The following is an 18,165-nucleotide window of genomic DNA, read 5'->3' as shown; positions in this document are numbered from 1 at the left end:
AAAATTTATCATACGCTCTCGATCTATCACTTAGATGTGGGAACTGAATTTATTTCGAAATTAACTTTACAATAGGTGCGATTTACAAAATGCTTTTTTCACTTTTCTAGAACAGTAATGGTGCAGTTTCGTTTCAAAAGGAGTACATTACATCGATAGAGAAACTATGAAAAGACGCCCATTCCGTCGGCAGCCCAACTTTGCGTGATCCGTAATCCGATCTCCGTGGACAGGACAGGAAACTTGGTATCGTCATTTGGAAACGGCGCAAAAGTTCTGATCCCCCACCGATAGTGGCAGTTTTTTAACGTCAAAAACATCTAAGTAATACAATTTCTCATAAGGAATTCGCGCGCGGTCACACGATTAATCAGAGTCATCGTTTTCGTAGTTTTCCTCATTTTCATCGCTGTCCTCCGGATCTTCGTCATCATCATCCTCGTCCGACGATTCGGCCGCCTTTTTCTTTCCCCGACCACGGCCACGGCCGACCGGAGCAACCGGTGCCTTTTTGGGGGCCTTAGTGGTCTTCTTTGCGGTGCCTTTTGGCCGTCCGCGGCCACGCTTCGGTGACGGTTCATCATCGGCATCCGAAACGACAGCCTTTTCCTTCTCGCGCTCCTTCTCTTCGTCTTTGGTGTCCTTCGGGGAGAGGGCTCGGGCACGCTTTTTCGGGGCCACGCTGTTCTGTCGATGACCGGCAAGACCAGAAGAAAATTTGAAACACACTTTCGCACGGCAGGGAAAACCGAACAACAACCCAACAGCAGCACTTACCCTTTCGACGTTGGGTGGACGTCCGCGACCCTTCTTAGGTTCAACGACCTCCGTATCGGACATTTTCTTGGCCTTTTACTGCGCCCAAGGCGTCACAAAGTCGCTCTTGAAAGAACTGAAACAAAACAGAACGAATCATACAACTTAAAATCAGCGTTCAATTCATTCAATTTCTTGTCTGAACTGCATTTCAGCATTCGATAATAATGGTTTTCTTATCACCCACGAGCTTTACGAAGCTGTCCCATAAGCGTGTACGAAGCACATACACACAAACACACACTAGTGCGCACACATCTCCAGAAACCGGTGCATGCCCCACCATTCTTGGTCCGGAAGTACAACTATGGCCGGGTGCTTTCGCTTTCGTATAACCAGGAATGAATCGACAGCACTCCAATGGATCACTCTCAATTGCCAAAGGTTGTCGCCCAAGCAATTGGTCTTTTGACCAAACTCTTTCCGCTATTGTAGGTAATTGGTATTGAAGCCCACAGCGTACCTTTTGCTGCCAATCGAAACTCCTTTTGCACTTCACACCGTGCTTTTTTGACGTGCTGGTGTTGGCGGATCCGATGGTCTTTCCCTTCAATCAAGCGCGCGCTCCGCGGTCAAGTTCGCTTCCTTTGGCGCTCGCACGCGAAAACAACGCGGTCACACGCACACAAATTACTCCAACGCACGCATTTCCCGGTGTCCTTACGAACGAGTCAGAACACGTGAGGGGCCCCTCCCTAGTGGACGCCGAAAGCTTTCAGGGAGCTGTCCGTGTAGTGGTACATGGTTCTGTGGGAGAGAAAACGTCCTGGGCTTTTTCTCCCTAAGCTTGTTACTGTTTAGCTGCCGCTGAGAGGTTTGCTCGTTCGGAGCATCTACTCTCATCTCTTCTCTTAAATTCTAAAATAGATCACTGGATTTCCAAAGACTTAAAACGAACGATAAGCCATTAAGTAGTTTCATTGCAAACAACCAAAACTAGCAGATTTGTTCGAGGTCCGAGATCGAATATTGCAATTATTATCTACTTTTGGTTGTTTGATTGAATTCGAACCATTGAGAACGCATTTTTAAATGCTGTTTCAAGTAGATTCACACACCGCACATCTATTGGTTAACTGTTTCTTTCCTGTTCCGTTCGGATTTGTTCGGCCGTTGTCGCACATCGATAAAAAACAACACGGTGTTATTCAGAGAGTGTTTTACATTTATTCATTCAATGGCATATCTTGTCCCGGATACCGCGGTGTTGTAGATTCAACAACTCAATTACCGAAAAGGCGACCGATGTTGGAACGGTAATTGAGAGTGAAAGTAATGGTTACGCGCAAACATGACCACAACTAACTCCTATTCGGTCCGGATTTTGCTTACACTCCATTGCTTACCTAAGAGACCGCAACATAGAAGACAAGAACCGAGCTCTTCTCGTTCACCGTTTACTACTTCCACAAAAGCTGTGATCCGGATAACGCATAGAGTCTTGTGCGACATTCTTCAGGAAGGGTCCGTTTCGCGACTCGCACGAGAAAATAAATGATAATGTTGAAACTGAAACCTGTATGAGGGAGGGCTAAAATTTAAGGCGCTTCTTCTTCGGTGAAACTTCATGTGGGAGAAGTTAGATGAGGAAGTTGGAGAGAAACAACGTAACATTGTCCTAGGTAAATGGGGCTCATTTGCATGGCCGTAGGTGTGTGTCGGTGATTGGGACCAAAGGGTACGTTCGTATTCGGGAATACAATTTGACCGATTACGATAAATCGGTGTTTTTAGCTTCTTGTCTCGTTTTGTACTAAGGATTTTTTCGCGGGCGGCCTCGACCACGGCCAGTGCCCGGTTTTTTAGTGTTGTTGACAGCAGCTTTTTTGGCGGCAGCTGTTTTGGCAGCGGCTGCTCCTTTCTTCCAGTTCTTTGGGGGTCGGCCACGGCCCCGCTTCGGTGTTGGTGCAGCTTCAGCAGCCTCAGCGCTGCGCTTCTTGGCCGAAGAAACCGGGGCCGGCGGCGTGCTGTTGCTGCTCTCGGCCTCATCTGCCGACAGATCATCATCGGACGTGTCGTCACGTTCTGGTGGTGCCGGTTTGCTGGCCGGTTTTTTTTCCTCGTTGTTGGTCACATTTTTCTTTGGGCGACCGCGCGCTTTCTTCACCGGCACGGTTTCTTCAGTCATTTTGTTTTTTATGTTTAAAAATGCTAAAAAGTTAACAGAGATATTAGTATCCTTTGATTAAAATTATCACTTAAATGGTAATGCAAAGCGGTCTTATTTTTTGTTAACATAAAATTTTAACTCTTTTTTTCGTTAGATTTTTACTACGAAAAAGAGAAAAAAGAATTAAAAAATTATAATAAAATTATTTTTAATTCGCCATTTTTATGTAAAGGTTTTCGCAATGGAGTGGCCCGTTGAAAATTATCTATGACTATTTTTGTCTGCCGAAAAAAAATATTCTCGCTAAATTGGCATGGAATATGGTAAAATGGGCGTACTGAATGACACGAAAAATATAGAACGAAGCGTTTCGTTGCAATATGGAGACGTGCTGTGTTCAATCATAAAATTTCGTGCACTCTCCGTGATGGACGATTTCTTGCGCTCTTCCGCCATGGAATGCTAGACATCTACGAGACATTTTCGATTACAACTTGTGGCACAAATTTTCTGGATAAACGCCGCCAACTACGACGCGACGCGCAACATCCGTCGGCCCCCGGAAAGAAGAAATTATTATTTATTCACTCGCGTTAATGCAGCTGGGGTCCGAATGCAGCAAATTACACCACTGTTACACGAGAACATTGGGAGCAATAATTGGCTCCAGAAGCCAAGCTCTTTGTGGGAAGAAGAAAATGGGAAAAATGGCAGCCTTTTGAGCCGCGCCACACCCGCGATTATGAGGCGCACGAGCAAAAATTGTGTCGTAAAAATAGTTCCATTACCTAGCACCTAGCACGATTAGTTTAGAAACTTTTTGGCGGCACTCGAGGATCAGCGGAGTCTTTAATAGATAAGAAGGACGACACGAAGCAAAAGCCAAAGCCGAGATCGAACGAAACACAACGCTGAACTGCCGCGAAAAATGGAAAATGTGTGTGTGTGTGTATGTTTGACAGCAAGCGTAGCTATGCTGCGTAGCTATGCTATGGCCTGCACGAAACGTTGAGTTTTCTTTGTTTCGTTGAGTTTTCTTCGATGCGTTGAGTTGAGAAACCAAGTTTCTCTGCGGTGCCACACGGTGCATAACTATAACACGTAACATAGTGTCAAATCTGGTAAGCGCCCTGTATCTGTATAATGCTGTGGGTTGCGCCCTGTATAACGTCGTGTTATAGGGTCTGCTGACCCACAACGCTTTTGACGCCTGGTCGCTGTACTGTCAACATTTGTTATATGAGGCTGTTATATCTGCTGTTATGCACCGTGTGGCAGCGCAGTCTCAACCAAGTTTTTTTGGATTGACGGTTGGGTTTTATAGTAAATTCAGCAATTTCGAATTTACTAAACGAAGGGCTGTACAAAATGATTTATTTTCTTCATATTTTAGGCACACTTTGAGAAAATACCTCAACTTCATAATGAGCAAATGATTGGACGCCTACCCTACCAAATCAAGCATGCTAATTTTGTAGGAGTAAGAAAACAAAACCTTGTTTTCTTTCACTCTTTCACAATCTGTTAAAAAAAATCACTTCCACCATTGTGCTGTCGAAATGGTTGAAATCGGTGCTTCCGTTAAAAATATTGAACCAAGGTGCCATTAATCGTACTAAATTGCTTCAGCGACAGCATTTCATTTTTCTCCCGAAACTTAAGTCACTTGAATAAGGAAGATGCACGACGAAAAAAGAAAGTTGACCCTCCAATCCGGGTGCCTCTTCTTTTCATTTTTTCCAGCCATTGGAAGAACTTCCGCGCCTTAATGCGCGCACCCACTCAAGATGCCATTTAATTGCACGATGCACAAGTTTCGCGCTATCGTGAAATGCTCCCAGCTCAAGCAGCCGCTTCAGATCGTTTTCGCTGGGATTTTGCGATCTGCCAGTCACGAGGGAGAGCTTTCCTCGTTCCGTTTACTCGGGCGTTTTATTTTCCTTTGCCATTTTTTCGGCCTACACTAGGTGTTACTGTCGGGCGCAGAAAGTTCACTACACAACCAAAACTCACACGTGCTTCTGCAATGCCACCATGTTGATAATTCCTATTAACCAAAGATGGCATGAATAATTGGAGGCTGACGCAAGCGGTACTCGAAATGTGCCACTAAAATGTAAATTAATTAAAAATTACATGAAGCTCATCATAATTAAGTTAAAGTGAAATGGATTGAAATAAAAATAATCGCGACAGGTTCGCGCTTTTAATTAAAACTAAATACACTCTCACCTCTTGCGATTGTTGAGTTGATGGCGACACTTGATGAGATGTTTAAAGAAGAGCCTTGAAAAACGCATAACATTTATCAGACGGAATGGTATCCGTTGCGTAACTGGACGCAGCGAGATGGCCATTAGGATGTTATCTCGCTACGACCACGTAGAACCATCGCAGGTCGCAGCAACCCGGCGACCGATAGTTTATGCTTACTCTCCCATCTGCCATCCGTCCCTTTGGGAGTAGGCCACCCTGGACAAGCTAAACGTGAACTGGGCGTAAAAAAACCATTACGACACCATTACGTTGCTACTGCTACTGATCAACAGTTTTTGTCCATTGCCGCACGGCTCGTCATCAGCATTTAGTTGAGCATTCCATCGACAACCGAATCTCGAATTTCTGCTTTCGTTCGGGCGCTGTCGACCGGCAGGGAAGCCACATTCGAAGGGCGACCGTAGCTGTAAATGAAGAAATTATGAGCATTGCATTGCGCTCATAAGGCACCGTCATTGTTACAGTCTGCTCTTCCCAACCCAGCCCAGGACGGAAAGGTGTCTGGCCACCATCCCACGGCATCAGCATCTCAGCGTGTGCTCCGGTTGAACCGTGAGCCCTTCATGCCAATCCTCCTAGCCCTCGATTGTTGTCTGTCCCTTCCAGATCGGAGCGTTTATTATATGCACGGTTGTAATGTAATTTGTAATTGTAATTATAGTGAGAAAAACAAGATAATTTTTCTGGACGATGGCAGAGTTGACCTAATTATTTGTTACGAAATCGGCTGGAGCTTGAGGAATGTGTGCTACAAAAGCGTGTTGTACGCGATGAATTTTCGTGTCAATTAATGAAAGGCACTCCCATAACCTTATAATGACCCTTTCTTTCCCACCTCTAAACCGTTTCAGGAAAGCAGCCTTCACTCGAACTTGTTTTTTTTGTTAATGTGTGGCTGCATAATCCATTGATCCGATTGATCCGTTATTATGCTGACAAGCATAAGGATCGAGCGACAGCGCCACAATACCCCCCGTTAAATTGAGTTTTATTGTATTGATTGTATTTAAACTGTGTCGATTGACGAACCCTTTGTAGCTAGAAATTTACTTTCACTATCGTTGCGAAGGTATCCACGGTTTTGATATCTTATGTGCCGCTCGAATGTCTGATGCCGCGTAACGTAATAGAAGTGTGCAACAGAAGGACAAACAACAACCCGGAGCGTTTAACGGTGACAAATTTTTCGATTTTTTTTATTTTTTAAGTTTTTTTGTGTGTTACTCGGTTACGGTGTGTGTGCTTGTGTTGGACAAACACGCATTATGCTACTAAACGAATGAAACTAGATAAGGGAGAGATATTTACACGGAAAAGAAAAGGGTTACAATCTCTGATCACGTGCCCGTCCGTGCGCGGACGAAGGCTGGTGTTGACTGTCTGCCAACGATCCTCCGGCTGCCCGCAGAAAGTGCAGCGAAGAGGCCAAACGGTCGGCCCGCGGTGCTCTTCTATGATGGTGTTTCGGGGGTTCTCAGGGGACCGACCGATTTGGCCTTCGCTAGTGGGTAGGGGAGCCTCCGGAGTCCTGTTGGTTTGGCGCACGGACGTGCTCCACCACACCCGCCCCGACACACCGTGCACGGCCAGCGAGCGAGCGGCCGTAGAAGTGGCGAGGGATCGCCCGCCGTCGCCGCCACCGCCGCCCCGGGACGGGTGTGGTTTCCTCGCTCAGTTGATGTTGCGTCCGCGGGATGGTGGTTGCGGCGTGTTTTTTCCATGTTCCTTGTGTGTTTTCTTCACGTGCATTTGCGTGTTTTTGTTGCGTGGTGGGTGCGTTGCGTGGTCCGTGGGTTCAGATTCCGGTAGTTCGCAGATCGCTCGGTCCGTTTCCGTCAGTGCCGTTCCGCCGGTGGTATCCGTTTCCCCTTGTGTTTAGAAGGGAGCACCGTACGAACCGGACGGGACCGAGGGGCGCGATGGGGCGCCATAGGAACCGGACGGGGCACCGTACGAGCCGGATGGGACCGACGAGGACGAGGACGAGGTCTGCAGGAACTGCGCCACCTGGATGGCCTGTTTCACGCCCTCGAGATCGATGCCGACGACGCGGGTCGAGTGGCCACCGGACGGCGGTCCGTACGAATCGGATGGCGCACCGTAGCTACTGGACGGCGCACCGTAGCTACCGGATGGCGCCGACGGATATCCGCCACCTCCCGACGACGACGACGACGAACTTTGGCTCTCCTCGCGCAACAGAATCTGTCGGATCTCGTTCAGCAGCTGCGGATCGACGTTCAGGCCCTCGGAGGTCTGGACACCAGGCGAAACTTGCTGGTATCCGCCGCCGCCACCGCCGCTGCTGTACGATCCCGAGCTGGAGAAGCTTCCGCCGCTAAGGGCATAACCTCCACCACCGCCGCCCGAATAGCCGCCGCCACCGCCGCTCGAGTAGCCACCGCCGCTCGAGTAGCCTCCGCCGCCGCCGCCGCCCCCACCTCCGTGGCTATAGCCACCACCACCACCGCCTCCTCCGTGGCCACCGGATGGCCGGTAGTTGTATCCGGAGGGCGGCTCGGCGACGGCAATGGCTGCCAGAGCGAACGCCAAAATCTGTTGGGAAGGAACAGAAGCAACGGGTTCAGTGGGTGTGTGTCGTCAGGCGTGCCGGATATGTCCTTGTGTCCGCGTGGTTCCGCATGGTTCGATTTGCCCTACACCGAGAATCATTAACCTAACGATCGGAGTGTAGTACTCAAGTGGACGTTCTATACGGTTCGGTGGCAAATTAACCAAATCAACACAATCGAATCACCAACGATTTCCGAAAGCAAACACCGACACAGGAACCACACCGGACACCGGGAACACTAGGGAAGCACAGGGGTCGCTACTTACCACCGCAAAGCTGTTCATTGTGCTTAAGATAGAGAGAGGGGAAAAAACACGGGGGACTAAAATTTAGATGTTTACTGAGGCGAGTGTTGTGACCGAGTGTGGCTTCGACGGGCCCAAATTGCCGTCTTTATACCCAAACACCCGGGTGGGATTTGGTACCCCTTTTTTCGTAGCGCCCCGCGCGTTATTTCATCCCCTTTCGGTGCGCGGATTCACTTTCATCGTGGCGTCGCGTGGTGTGTCCGTTCCCACTGGCCGCCAGGGGCCTCGTTGAGGTCTCTCCCAAACGGCGCCACGCGAATGCTTTCCCACTTACGCATCTCTCTCTCGCTCTCTCACGGTTCCGTGGCTTAATCTTGTCAGATTTTTTGTTATTATTTTGCACCGTAAAGGCAGACCCGGTTTGGGACGGTGCTTTTTGTAGAAGATACCTTCGTAAGCTGCTCTAGTGTGCTCTATCTCTCTCTCTCTCTCTCTGTGTCATTCTCTCTCCCTCCCTCTCTCTCTCTTTCGTATTCACCTCGCCATCTTCGGAGGCACGGCACTCCGGTGGCAGATCCCTCCACCAGAGCGGTGGTTCTGTTCATTCAACTCGCCCCCGTGCCCTTGGCAAGGAACGTGGGACCATCGGCAACGGCACGATCGTTGGTCCACCACCGTTCGGAGGCCCCCCGTCCGTGGCCGATCGATCGAACGAGATGCACCTTGGAGAGTGAACGGAGGCCAGGGGGAAAGCATCTTTCTTTTGGCGACTCGGCGGCGAATGGCGATTCCCGGGCCAGGCACGCAGAGTTTGCGGTTGTGGCGCACAGTCTCCCGATGGGCCCTTCACCCGAATACCGAGTGAAAGACGGTGTGCGGTATCGAGGCAGATGATCCGCACGCCACTGAAGCTGCAACCAATTATTGCGTGCCGAAGGTGCCCTCAAGAGGAAAGTGAATGTCGTCGCTCAACGTCACAACGTCGTTGCCGGGCTGTGAGAAGGTGGTTTGTTTTTCTTTTCCTACCCCCGCCCACTATCCATCTCAATCAGGGACAAGGGGTTTCGGATAACAGCAGGTCCGGAACGCACGCTGGCGGACGGTAGATTTTCGGAAGGGATTCGCACAAACGGCATCTCCGGTGGGGACATCTCAGATCTTCACGGCGCATCATCGAACGCACCACTCAGCTAGGCCCCGTTTGGGAACTTAGTTCTCGGTTGTTTTGGATTAACGGTGACAAATTTTCTATTTATTTTTTCGATTTTTTTCTGCTGCTTTCATCTGATTTTCGTGTTCTTTTTCTGCGCTCTGCTCTCTCTCGTTTTTTGCGGACAGGTCAGGTCATTCTAGCGGGGAGCCCCGTACGAGGAGCTGGGGTTCGGGGGCGGCTGATCACCCTGCCAGTACTCGGCCAGCGGAATGCTTTGGACCGGCTGCTCCAGCACCAGCCCGATGACGCGGTCACCGCCGCCGCGGGGTGGACCGTACGAGGAGCTCGGGCCACCGGAGCCCCCGTTCCCGTTCTGGCCGGCACTCTGCTCGTGCTCCAGGAGCACCATTTTGACCTGCTCCAGGAGCTGCTGGTCAACCATCAGGCCCTCGGACGTTTGCGGGCCGACCGGTTTCTGCAGCGTCACGCCACCGCCACCGCCGCCGCCGAAGCCACCACCACCGCCACCGCCACCGCCACCGCCGTAGCCACCACCACCGTTTCCGTTTCCGTTTCCGCCTGGATAAGGAGGTAGTTCCGCTAGGGCCGTAGCGACCAGCGCCACACACTGCAACACACATACGCAAAAACACGGGCACAGAAACGAAAAGAACACCAAATGGCACCGATTAGATTTCTCAGGAGCATTGGACAACGTAGCGGTGCCCCCGGCACTGCAACTGCACCACACTTGCATCACTTAGGGTTCTGGGCCGCCGCAGAACTCCTGGGCCACCCGGGCACCCTGGAACCGGAAACACTTACCAGCACTGCTACTCCGAATACTCGCATCTTCTGTTCGCGCTGCGCGGCTGCCAAAGCTCTTCCTCACAATCGAACGCCACTCGGTAGAATGTGCCATCCGGACGATTGTTCCTGCCGCTTTATAGTCTAGTAGTGTCCTTGAACGTATACTGCGGCGGCCCACGAACCACAAAGATCTCATTGCCAGATTTGTCCTCCGGCCGGTCGCCGCCAGATGCGCGCTGCACGGTGGCACGTCCGTCCAAAAGCTCAGTGTACACCGGGCAAACCGAGGGACCGCCGGTGGCCGGCGGGTAGCTAATTGGTGGTGGTGGTGTAGTGTCTGTGGTGTTCCTGCTGCACCAAGAACGCGCACGTTGCCTGGGCCATAATTTTCCTATCTTAACGAGGCAGGCAGCATACTTTTTGGGGGGGAGCGGGTTGGTTGGTTGGTATGTCTGAGCGGCTGAGCGAGAGAAGAAACAAGGTCCCAGCACGTCGCTCGGCAGATGAGCCGGCGTTTACCCCTGTCCATAAATGGCCGAATCGTAATCGTGCGCAAGCCGGCACTAAATAGCCGGTTGGCGAATTAATTTGGCGGCTGATTGTTTTTCGCCGTTCAACGATCTAACCCTCCTTTCCCGGTGTACGCACGCACGTGCCCGTGGCTTTCTCACGTCGGGCCGGCTCGACGTGACAGCGGTGGGATGGAGTGCCCGTGATTTTGGGCTACCGTGCCACCGGCCGACTTGCAACAGGTTGCGTTTTACCTTTCATCGTACCGTAGGTTTTCTTCCAAATAACCGTCAAATTAGCGAGGACTGCGGCCGAGGACACGGAGCGTACCGACCGCCGCTCTGATGATGCTGGTCCGGGCAGCGAAAAGATGAAAAAAACCGACCGTGTTGCCGTGACGGGATCTCTCATAAAATCCACACAAATCACGACGCACCGCGGCTGTCTAATGAAACATGTCAGGCTGCTTCTGGGCGGCCATAGATCAACGGCCATCGGCTCGCGCGCTTCGCGAAGATTTCGCGGACCGCTTCATCGTCCGTCAGACGGGCTATCGAATTTACTGGCGAACGTAAACGTCGTGTTGACCTCCGGTGTCGGGTCAGGGGTCGCCTTGCAATGTGCGGTGCCGATGTTTGCGGCACCCGGCCGCTAGGTAATTATGTTCTCCCTCTGTCTCCTGCACACAGCATCCGTCCATTTGGCATACGGAGCGAAGGCCGGGACAGAGACTTTTGATAGCTTTTCTCCTTGCCGACTCTCGGGTCGTTAGGAAGGAGACTCCATCGCATCGCACGGAATGCTTGTCCTCTTGATGTTAATCTATGCTCAAAACCGACAACTTGAAGACGTTCCACCCCAAACCGGACGGTGGCCGTATTGTGTAGCCGATAGTTTTAAGCTCTTGACAAAACTGCACAAACCACTCCGTGAATTTCGCTTCCGGTTGTGGCGCATCTCTAGTCGAAACCACCCCGAAACGCCCCAAAAACCGTTTTCACTCCTTCAGGTGGACTGGAGTTGATTCGATTGTTTGTCTGTTCGCTCTGGGCCTCTCGCGAGGGCACGTGTCCGTAACGCCTTGCGCTTTCCTGCCCGACAATGCGCAACAACAACAACGGTACGCACACACACGCACGCGCAGGAAGAGCGCGTGCAAGTCATTTATCTCCATCTCGGTTACCATGGCAATAGAAGGCCCAGCCCTCCGAATGCCTGCATGGCTGGCCACGATTGAAACGCTGTCCTGGTTCAGTCACTTTTATTGACAGCGCAATCAAGAAGGCCGACTGTCAACGTGAGAGACGTGACGTGTTCATCAGTTTGGGCAATGAGAAAAAAGGTCCCACCACTTGAGCCGCTTATTTCCCCCAAATGGCGGCCGGCTAGCCGCTTGGCTTGACAGAGATTGTAAAACAGCACTCTCAGGCGTTATCTTCAACTCTAATTGGGGGTCTTGTACTAATTTTATCACACGCTGCCAACGAAAGATGCAACGCTACAGGCCGCAGCAATGGCTAGTGAAGGACCCAGCAGCAGTAATGGATTAATGTTTACGTGGTTTTGAATTGAACGTTTACTTAAACGTTTGCGAAGGCAAAAAATACCAATTCAACATCAAGGCAACATCCGACGCTGGAAAGGCTCAATGGACAAGCACTGTTTTTTGGGACGTTCATTTGCGTTACCATAGACTTCGTCCGGAAATGAAGAAGCGGAAGGAAGTGTTGCCACCGGGCGATCGTTTATGTGATTTGGTCCAAGTGTTGTAGGTATACATCTCACGGAGATTCGGATGGCGCGACGAGTACTACTCGTGTAATGATCGCGTACCGATCGGTTTCGTCGGTGGCCCTCAGAGTAAGCCTCACCTTTTCCGCTACGATCCGTGATCCGACCAGTGGGCGCACCGTGATCTTGACGAGACTAAGAGGGGGTTATAATGATTTTCCGATTGATAGATTGAGTATAAGGTCACGGAGCGCGGCTGCCAGAAACCATTAACCGTAGTGTTACTTTGAGGCACTCAGACTTCATCATCAGGTCACGTTTGGCACAATCAGTCTCAAAAAGTTGGGTGCAGTGTACTGATTGAATGAAATGTTGATTTCAAAGCTAGAAAACCTGGGGCAAGATAGCGACATAATCCGTACGGCGAACCAAACAACTTGGTGCGCAGGTTCGTCGCTTGCCATTACGCTCAAGTCTTGTGATTTCTTTTCTAAAGCTGCGGGTCCGCTGCGATGTCTTTGGACGAACAGAGCGATCGTGCAAGGTTTCGTACTTGAAGACTTGTCGGTATGGCGAAAACAGTCGCCGAAGACGCTTTCCGCGCAGCAGGTATGTCGTTGATGCGCGATGCACTTCGCGCGCTTGCATATTTAATTACTCTTGCGATGTTGTTTAAGGTTTTTGGATGGATTTACGTAAAACTGTTGCTGAAGCTGTTTCGTGCTCTGTTGCATGTTCGTAAATATTCTAACGCCGAGCATAGCAAAAGATCGTGTGAAAGATAATCGTGGGTATAGCAGACGCAAAAAAAACCCTCAAGTCACAGGCAATTAGCTCATCATTTTAACCAATATGTAAACAATGCCTTAGCGAAGGCCTTGAAATTATTGATTTGCTGCTGCGTCGTTCAGTCCGTAATGAAATCTACCCTAAGAGGTGCCTCTCACGACACACCACCGTACAACGTCCATTACACGGCTACCCTTGGGCCGTGTTTTGAATACAAAGTTGCTCACTTCAATTAAACTCACCATCAAAATGGCTAGAGGAAACCCAAAACCGACAGTGAGAGAGAGAGAGGGTCATGAACCACTTCCACATCCTCGGTCGGACATCGTCGCGGCGGATTTCGGAAGGCAAGCGTCTTCTGAAAGTTGCTGGCCTAGCTCAATGAGGGGGGGTGGGAGCCAATTGGCCCTACCAGAAGCAGCAGGACAGTTATCCAACTGCACGCCGCAAAGGAACAGGAAGCGCCGTGCGCCATCGGTCCGAGGGGGGGAGAGTAACTTCGGTAAAGTGCAGCACGTTCGCCAGATAAAACGGGTTGAAGAGTCGTGAAGTTTCCTGGACCGTGGGCGACACTGTGTCTTGTTCGTGTGCCCGGCTAATGCCATCATTCCTGCCCGGTCATCGGTTTGATCGTGGTACGATTCTTAGGTTTCGTAACGCCAGCCAGCATACCAGCCAGCCGATGGATTGCACATTTAGCAGTCCGGCAGCGATGGCACTCTCTGGCAGGCGTGAGATGGTCACCGCTGCAAGACGCAAACGACTCGCTAGGGTTGGTTGATAAATTTGCATTCACGTACGGCAGGCGCCATAGTGTGGCAGCAGGTTTGGTACCGAGAGTCACGCAACATGTTTGAAACCGCGGCGTACGGCGACGACTATTGTTCCACATTTTGTCGCTCCCGGTTTGGTTTTATTTGTGAACGAATGTAGTTCACCCATTGGCGTGGCATGACATTGCCTGTAATAAATGAGATCCACGGGCCGATTCCGTGGCGGTGGCCGCGGTATGCCTATCAGGTACGAAATCGCTTCGCTAAATCAGTGGCCCCATCGGATCGGCCCACCTAACATGCAGATATACGCGTTGCGGTGGCAGGCGTGAGAATTGAGCCAACTTTCCACTCCAACCGGAGGCACCCCCGGGGTACCAAGGTTGGGCAACACAGCCCCTGTTTGGTGTGGTTTTCTGGAAAATAAATTTTCTCCCATCACCTTTTTGGGGCGGCGGGGTGGTAGCCTCTGTGAGCCAACTTTCCGGCCAACAACAAACATTGCTGATGAGCACGATAATCTTCTCCGGTGCTGTTTTACGTATTGTGTGATGGGCAGAAAGTGGAACGATGGTGATGAAAACTGCAAGACACACGCCCAACGGGACTAACGGCGGGAGATAGTGTACGGCTGTGTATTACTAGATAGCAAGTGAGAAGATTCTAATCAGAATTTGCATTACGCCTTGTTAACAACAGACGCAGTTTGTCTAAACAAAAGCAAATGGTCCCAAAATGAGGCTTAATGTTACGATCAATGGCGAATGTTTCGTCAGCGACAGACGTCACTTTTAGTACGTGAACGTGAACAAACTTCCAAATTCATGTTGCCCAGTGGCCAAAAACACATGTTTTGGACGTTGGACAACACATCTAAAATTGATTTAAATTGAGGGTTTTGATGGAAGCGACCGACCATTCGGCCGTTCGGTAACCGATCATCATTAATCATCATCGGCACGCATGAAGGGGTGATGGTGATGGAACTATCAGAAAGGTTATGGGCCAGGGTGGGCCATAAACTACTGCCCGTGCGGGTGCACGTTCGGTGTGATGGTAATGAAATAGAGGCAGCTTTATGTGCCTTGTTTTGGCAATTTTCTTTCTCTTTTTCATTTATACGTCTCTTTCGAAGACGTTCCACGATAAGCGCCCATCGAAAGCCCGTTGATGTCTTCGACGCTGGCCACCACTCTGGCATCGGTGTGGGTTCGCCGATCGAGCGGTGAAGATGCTCGACCCCTGCTGCGAGCTGAAGTTTTGCACTCGTCCCAAAATTGCCCTCTCAGTGCGAACCTACGGCCGTAGTGCTCGAAGATTCGCTCGATAGCGGATTGTCCACGAGTGTCCACGCATCCTCGTTTGAAAGCTCACGCAGCAGCAACAAACGACCTTGACCGACATATCCTTCAACAGGGTGCCGGTGACAGGGAAGCCACCACCTTATTATGCCCGTGCACCGCACGCACGCAGGTTGGTATTATGTTGGGAAATGAGCTCCACAGTCGGAGGCCCAGTCGGTACCTCCGTCTTTTGGCCGGCCTGAAGTGGCTCGTGGCGTTGTGTGCCGTGCGTGGTGGTCCACCTCTCGGCTGAGCCGATTTTGAGAGCAGGTAAACAGGCCGCATTTAACCACATTAAGTGACACGGATCATTAGACGTGCTCGGACTGGAGATCCACTGATGATTGATGACGGCAGCGAAGCGTTGCGCGAAAGCTGACTCCACACCGAAGAGGCTCTCATTAGACAAACATCTTCGGTCCCGAGCAAGCCGAAAGACGAACTTTCACAACGCTTTATCGTGGCAAGGTACGGTCCGTGGCGGTCTGAAGCCGGTGATTCCTGAAACCGACGACTGGACGATGATGCTACTGACGTCGAGCATTCTTCTGAGCGTCGAGACTGACCGCCGCGCATCCTTCTATCACCACCCCGGCCAATGGGTTATGCAAACCCGACCCCCCTCTCGTCTTCGGCCGCGGTCAGCACAGGCGCTTCTTTTTCTACTTCACGCTCGAGACCCCCTTCTTCGGCCGCGAGACTCGCACGATGCAGTCGCTCTGCGGGTGCAGGGATCCGGCCTTATGCAACCGGTTCGATGAGGAGGACCGGTGTGGGGATGGATTTTTTGTCTAGATTCTACCAACAAATTGGCACTGGCCGATGCGACGGCGGTGGCAGAAAATCATCAATCTATGCGATAAGATGCGATTTTATGACCGCACCGTGTGTTGTACGTGTGTGTGACGCACTAACAACCCGCCACGACCCGATGGGATGCAAACGAATGGTAAAATAATCAATCAGCAACGTAACGCACCATTTAGTGTGTGGTGGGTTGTGAAACGAATGGCAAAAAAAATTTGCGCACACATGCCGCAAACGAGTGTCGGCCGATGGTATCATTGGCACTGGAGCATCCTTTTCTTAACGAACCATTCGCAAAGATCGTAAAAAATACTATCACTTTCGGTTGGTTCAGCTCCCGGAATCAACCGTGACACGCCGGGGCACCTTTAGCACTGCCCTCCAACAGCTGATACCTGCGTTCCACGGTGCCAACTCGGTCGGCAGCCGGATTGCATCTCTTTATTTCTCTTTCACCCAAACGCGGCGTCGACTTCTGGGGAAGTGCCGTTTGGGAACGAATTTGTGAATCACCTTTTTTTGCGCCCGAGCAGATCTCCGATCTATGCCCGTTGGCATATTATGTAACGTGGCGCGGTTTAAGTGCAGCCCTCAATATGCGCTCGGCCCGAACGCTTCACTCATCTCATCGCCGCTCATCATTACGATTAGCGTCGTGATGTGCCCCTCCAAACGCTCCAGACCCAACCGATAGAGAGAGAGACCGATCTGGGCTCCGAACGTTTCATCCTAAACTAAAAGACCCAACATCTCACCTCAGCATTGCTCGCCCCATTTGTGTTTATTAACAGACACGAAAAAACACGCCTTCCGTGCGAGGCGAGCACTCCCGCAAGCAGTTGGAACCGGAGTGGAACCCAGACGGTTGCGATGCAACACCCGGACCCCCGGCTCATTTGCGGACAGTGTGAGTCAACGGGCGGCACCGTTAGTGCAGCAACCGTTAGTGGTCAGAGGTTATTGTGGCGCAATTGTTTCACCAACCAGATTGAGGTTTCCCACTACCCGATCCGTGGGACTGACCGGCACCGCTCATTACGGGGACGCTTTGCTGTGCGGTGTTTGTTTTCCCCATAAAGAGAAAACTGCACCACGAAATTGGGAAAACTAGGTAATTGGACCCTGGGCTGGGTTGGGCGGCCCTCGGCCGGATACCCGGTTCGCTACCAAGATGCGGCCGGACCCGCAATCAGCCGGGAGTCGAGCCTGCGTTCCTCTGCATTTTATGCACGGCATTATCTATTATCCAAGCGGCAACCGTAAGTCCCTGCCACAGCCACCGAGCCCAGTAGGTCCAGTTTTTCTTGTGGCCTAACAAAGGGGCTCATTTTAAGCGGCGCCGCCTAAGTGCCAAGGAGGGCGAAAGTTGGGTTATGTGAAAACATTCGTTTCGAGTTGAATAAAATTTTGCTGGAATTTGGCCACCTTTTTTGCACCAACCCAAAGGCAGGATGTTCCTGGGCGAACGTAAAAACGAGATGTTAATGATATCGCCAGACGATGCACAAGATTAAAATGTGAATGCGCTTTCTTCAAATGTTTATAGCCAGAGCGGGCGGCGCGTGGCGCGTTATGGGCCCCCGAGAAAGTTGCCCGGCCACAAGTAATCGAGCCCCAGTCGCAGGTGTATCCACACATTGTAACCTTCGAACCTTTATCCTCGTCAGCAGCCAGCAGTCAGGCGGATTGGTCCGCTGAGCCGTACCGTTTTGCTCATCCACCGGTGAGCGGTGCAGCAGCAGAGCCCGCCAGAGTCGGCTGTGAGGCCGCCAATGTGAAAGGAGTCAACGAGCAAGCAGGCAAGCAAAAAAGAGAAAAAGAAAAAGAAAAACAGAATTCAAACATCAAATGACGATGCTGATGACGATCGCGGCCGGTAATGTTGGGTTTTGGGCAGTCTGTGATGCAATCCGGGACCCCGCATCGTCGTCGGGCGCCACGCGCGGTAAGCGGCTCATAAAACGGCTCAACGATTTTCCCGTTTCGCAATCACACAGACAGACACACACACACACACACACATAGCCCAAGATGCAACCTTCGTCGTCGTGCGGAACCTCTGGAAGAGGCCTTGTCCTATTACGCTTTAGGTCCGTTCGCCGAGTAAGCGTCCGGTTAACCGAACGCATCCTTCTCCGCCATCGGATGGGAAGATTATTTACGATTGCATCACACGACTTATTTATGGAGTGTCCGAGCCCCGAGTGTCCACCCATCCCGAGA

At 51.1% G+C, this 18,165-nt stretch overlaps 4 protein-coding genes across 4 annotated transcripts; all 4 read right to left on the bottom strand.

The window, feature by feature from the left end:
- Positions 1-44: 44 nt before the first annotated feature.
- Positions 45-1,361, bottom strand: LOC128271906 (chromosomal protein D1-like). The gene is made up of 3 exons (XM_053009587.1): positions 1,280-1,361; positions 778-892; positions 45-687 (listed from the first exon to the last, which is right to left on the bottom strand). Exons 2-3 carry the CDS (start codon positions 838-840, stop codon positions 367-369), a joined length of 384 nt encoding a protein of 127 aa, XP_052865547.1. The 5' UTR covers positions 841-892; positions 1,280-1,361; the 3' UTR covers positions 45-366.
- A 610-nt stretch (positions 1,362-1,971) lies between these two features.
- Positions 1,972-3,837, bottom strand: LOC128271908 (high mobility group protein I-like). The gene is made up of 2 exons (XM_053009588.1): positions 3,715-3,837; positions 1,972-2,967 (listed from the first exon to the last, which is right to left on the bottom strand). Exon 2 carries the CDS (start codon positions 2,942-2,944, stop codon positions 2,570-2,572), a length of 375 nt encoding a protein of 124 aa, XP_052865548.1. The 5' UTR covers positions 2,945-2,967; positions 3,715-3,837; the 3' UTR covers positions 1,972-2,569.
- A 3,241-nt stretch (positions 3,838-7,078) lies between these two features.
- On the bottom strand, positions 7,079-8,062 carry LOC128272721 (pro-resilin-like). Its single transcript, XM_053010588.1, has 3 exons — positions 8,045-8,062; positions 7,621-7,759; positions 7,079-7,506 (listed from the first exon to the last, which is right to left on the bottom strand). The coding sequence occupies exons 1-3, from the start codon at positions 8,060-8,062 to the stop codon at positions 7,079-7,081; spliced, it is 585 nt and encodes a 194-aa protein (XP_052866548.1).
- Positions 8,063-9,303: 1,241 nt separating this feature from the next.
- Positions 9,304-10,060, bottom strand: LOC128273928 (zinc finger X-linked protein ZXDB-like). The gene is made up of 2 exons (XM_053012001.1): positions 10,005-10,060; positions 9,304-9,807 (listed from the first exon to the last, which is right to left on the bottom strand). The coding sequence occupies exons 1-2, from the start codon at positions 10,029-10,031 to the stop codon at positions 9,376-9,378; spliced, it is 459 nt and encodes a 152-aa protein (XP_052867961.1). The 5' UTR covers positions 10,032-10,060; the 3' UTR covers positions 9,304-9,375.
- Positions 10,061-18,165: the final 8,105 nt, after the last annotated feature.

The sequence above is a fragment of the Anopheles cruzii genome, chromosome 3 (assembly GCF_943734635.1).
Source record: "Anopheles cruzii chromosome 3, idAnoCruzAS_RS32_06, whole genome shotgun sequence".
Taxonomy (NCBI): Eukaryota; Metazoa; Arthropoda; class Insecta; order Diptera; family Culicidae; genus Anopheles; species Anopheles cruzii.
Note: the sequence above shows the minus strand (reverse complement) of the source record. Positions and strands in the feature narration are given on the sequence as shown.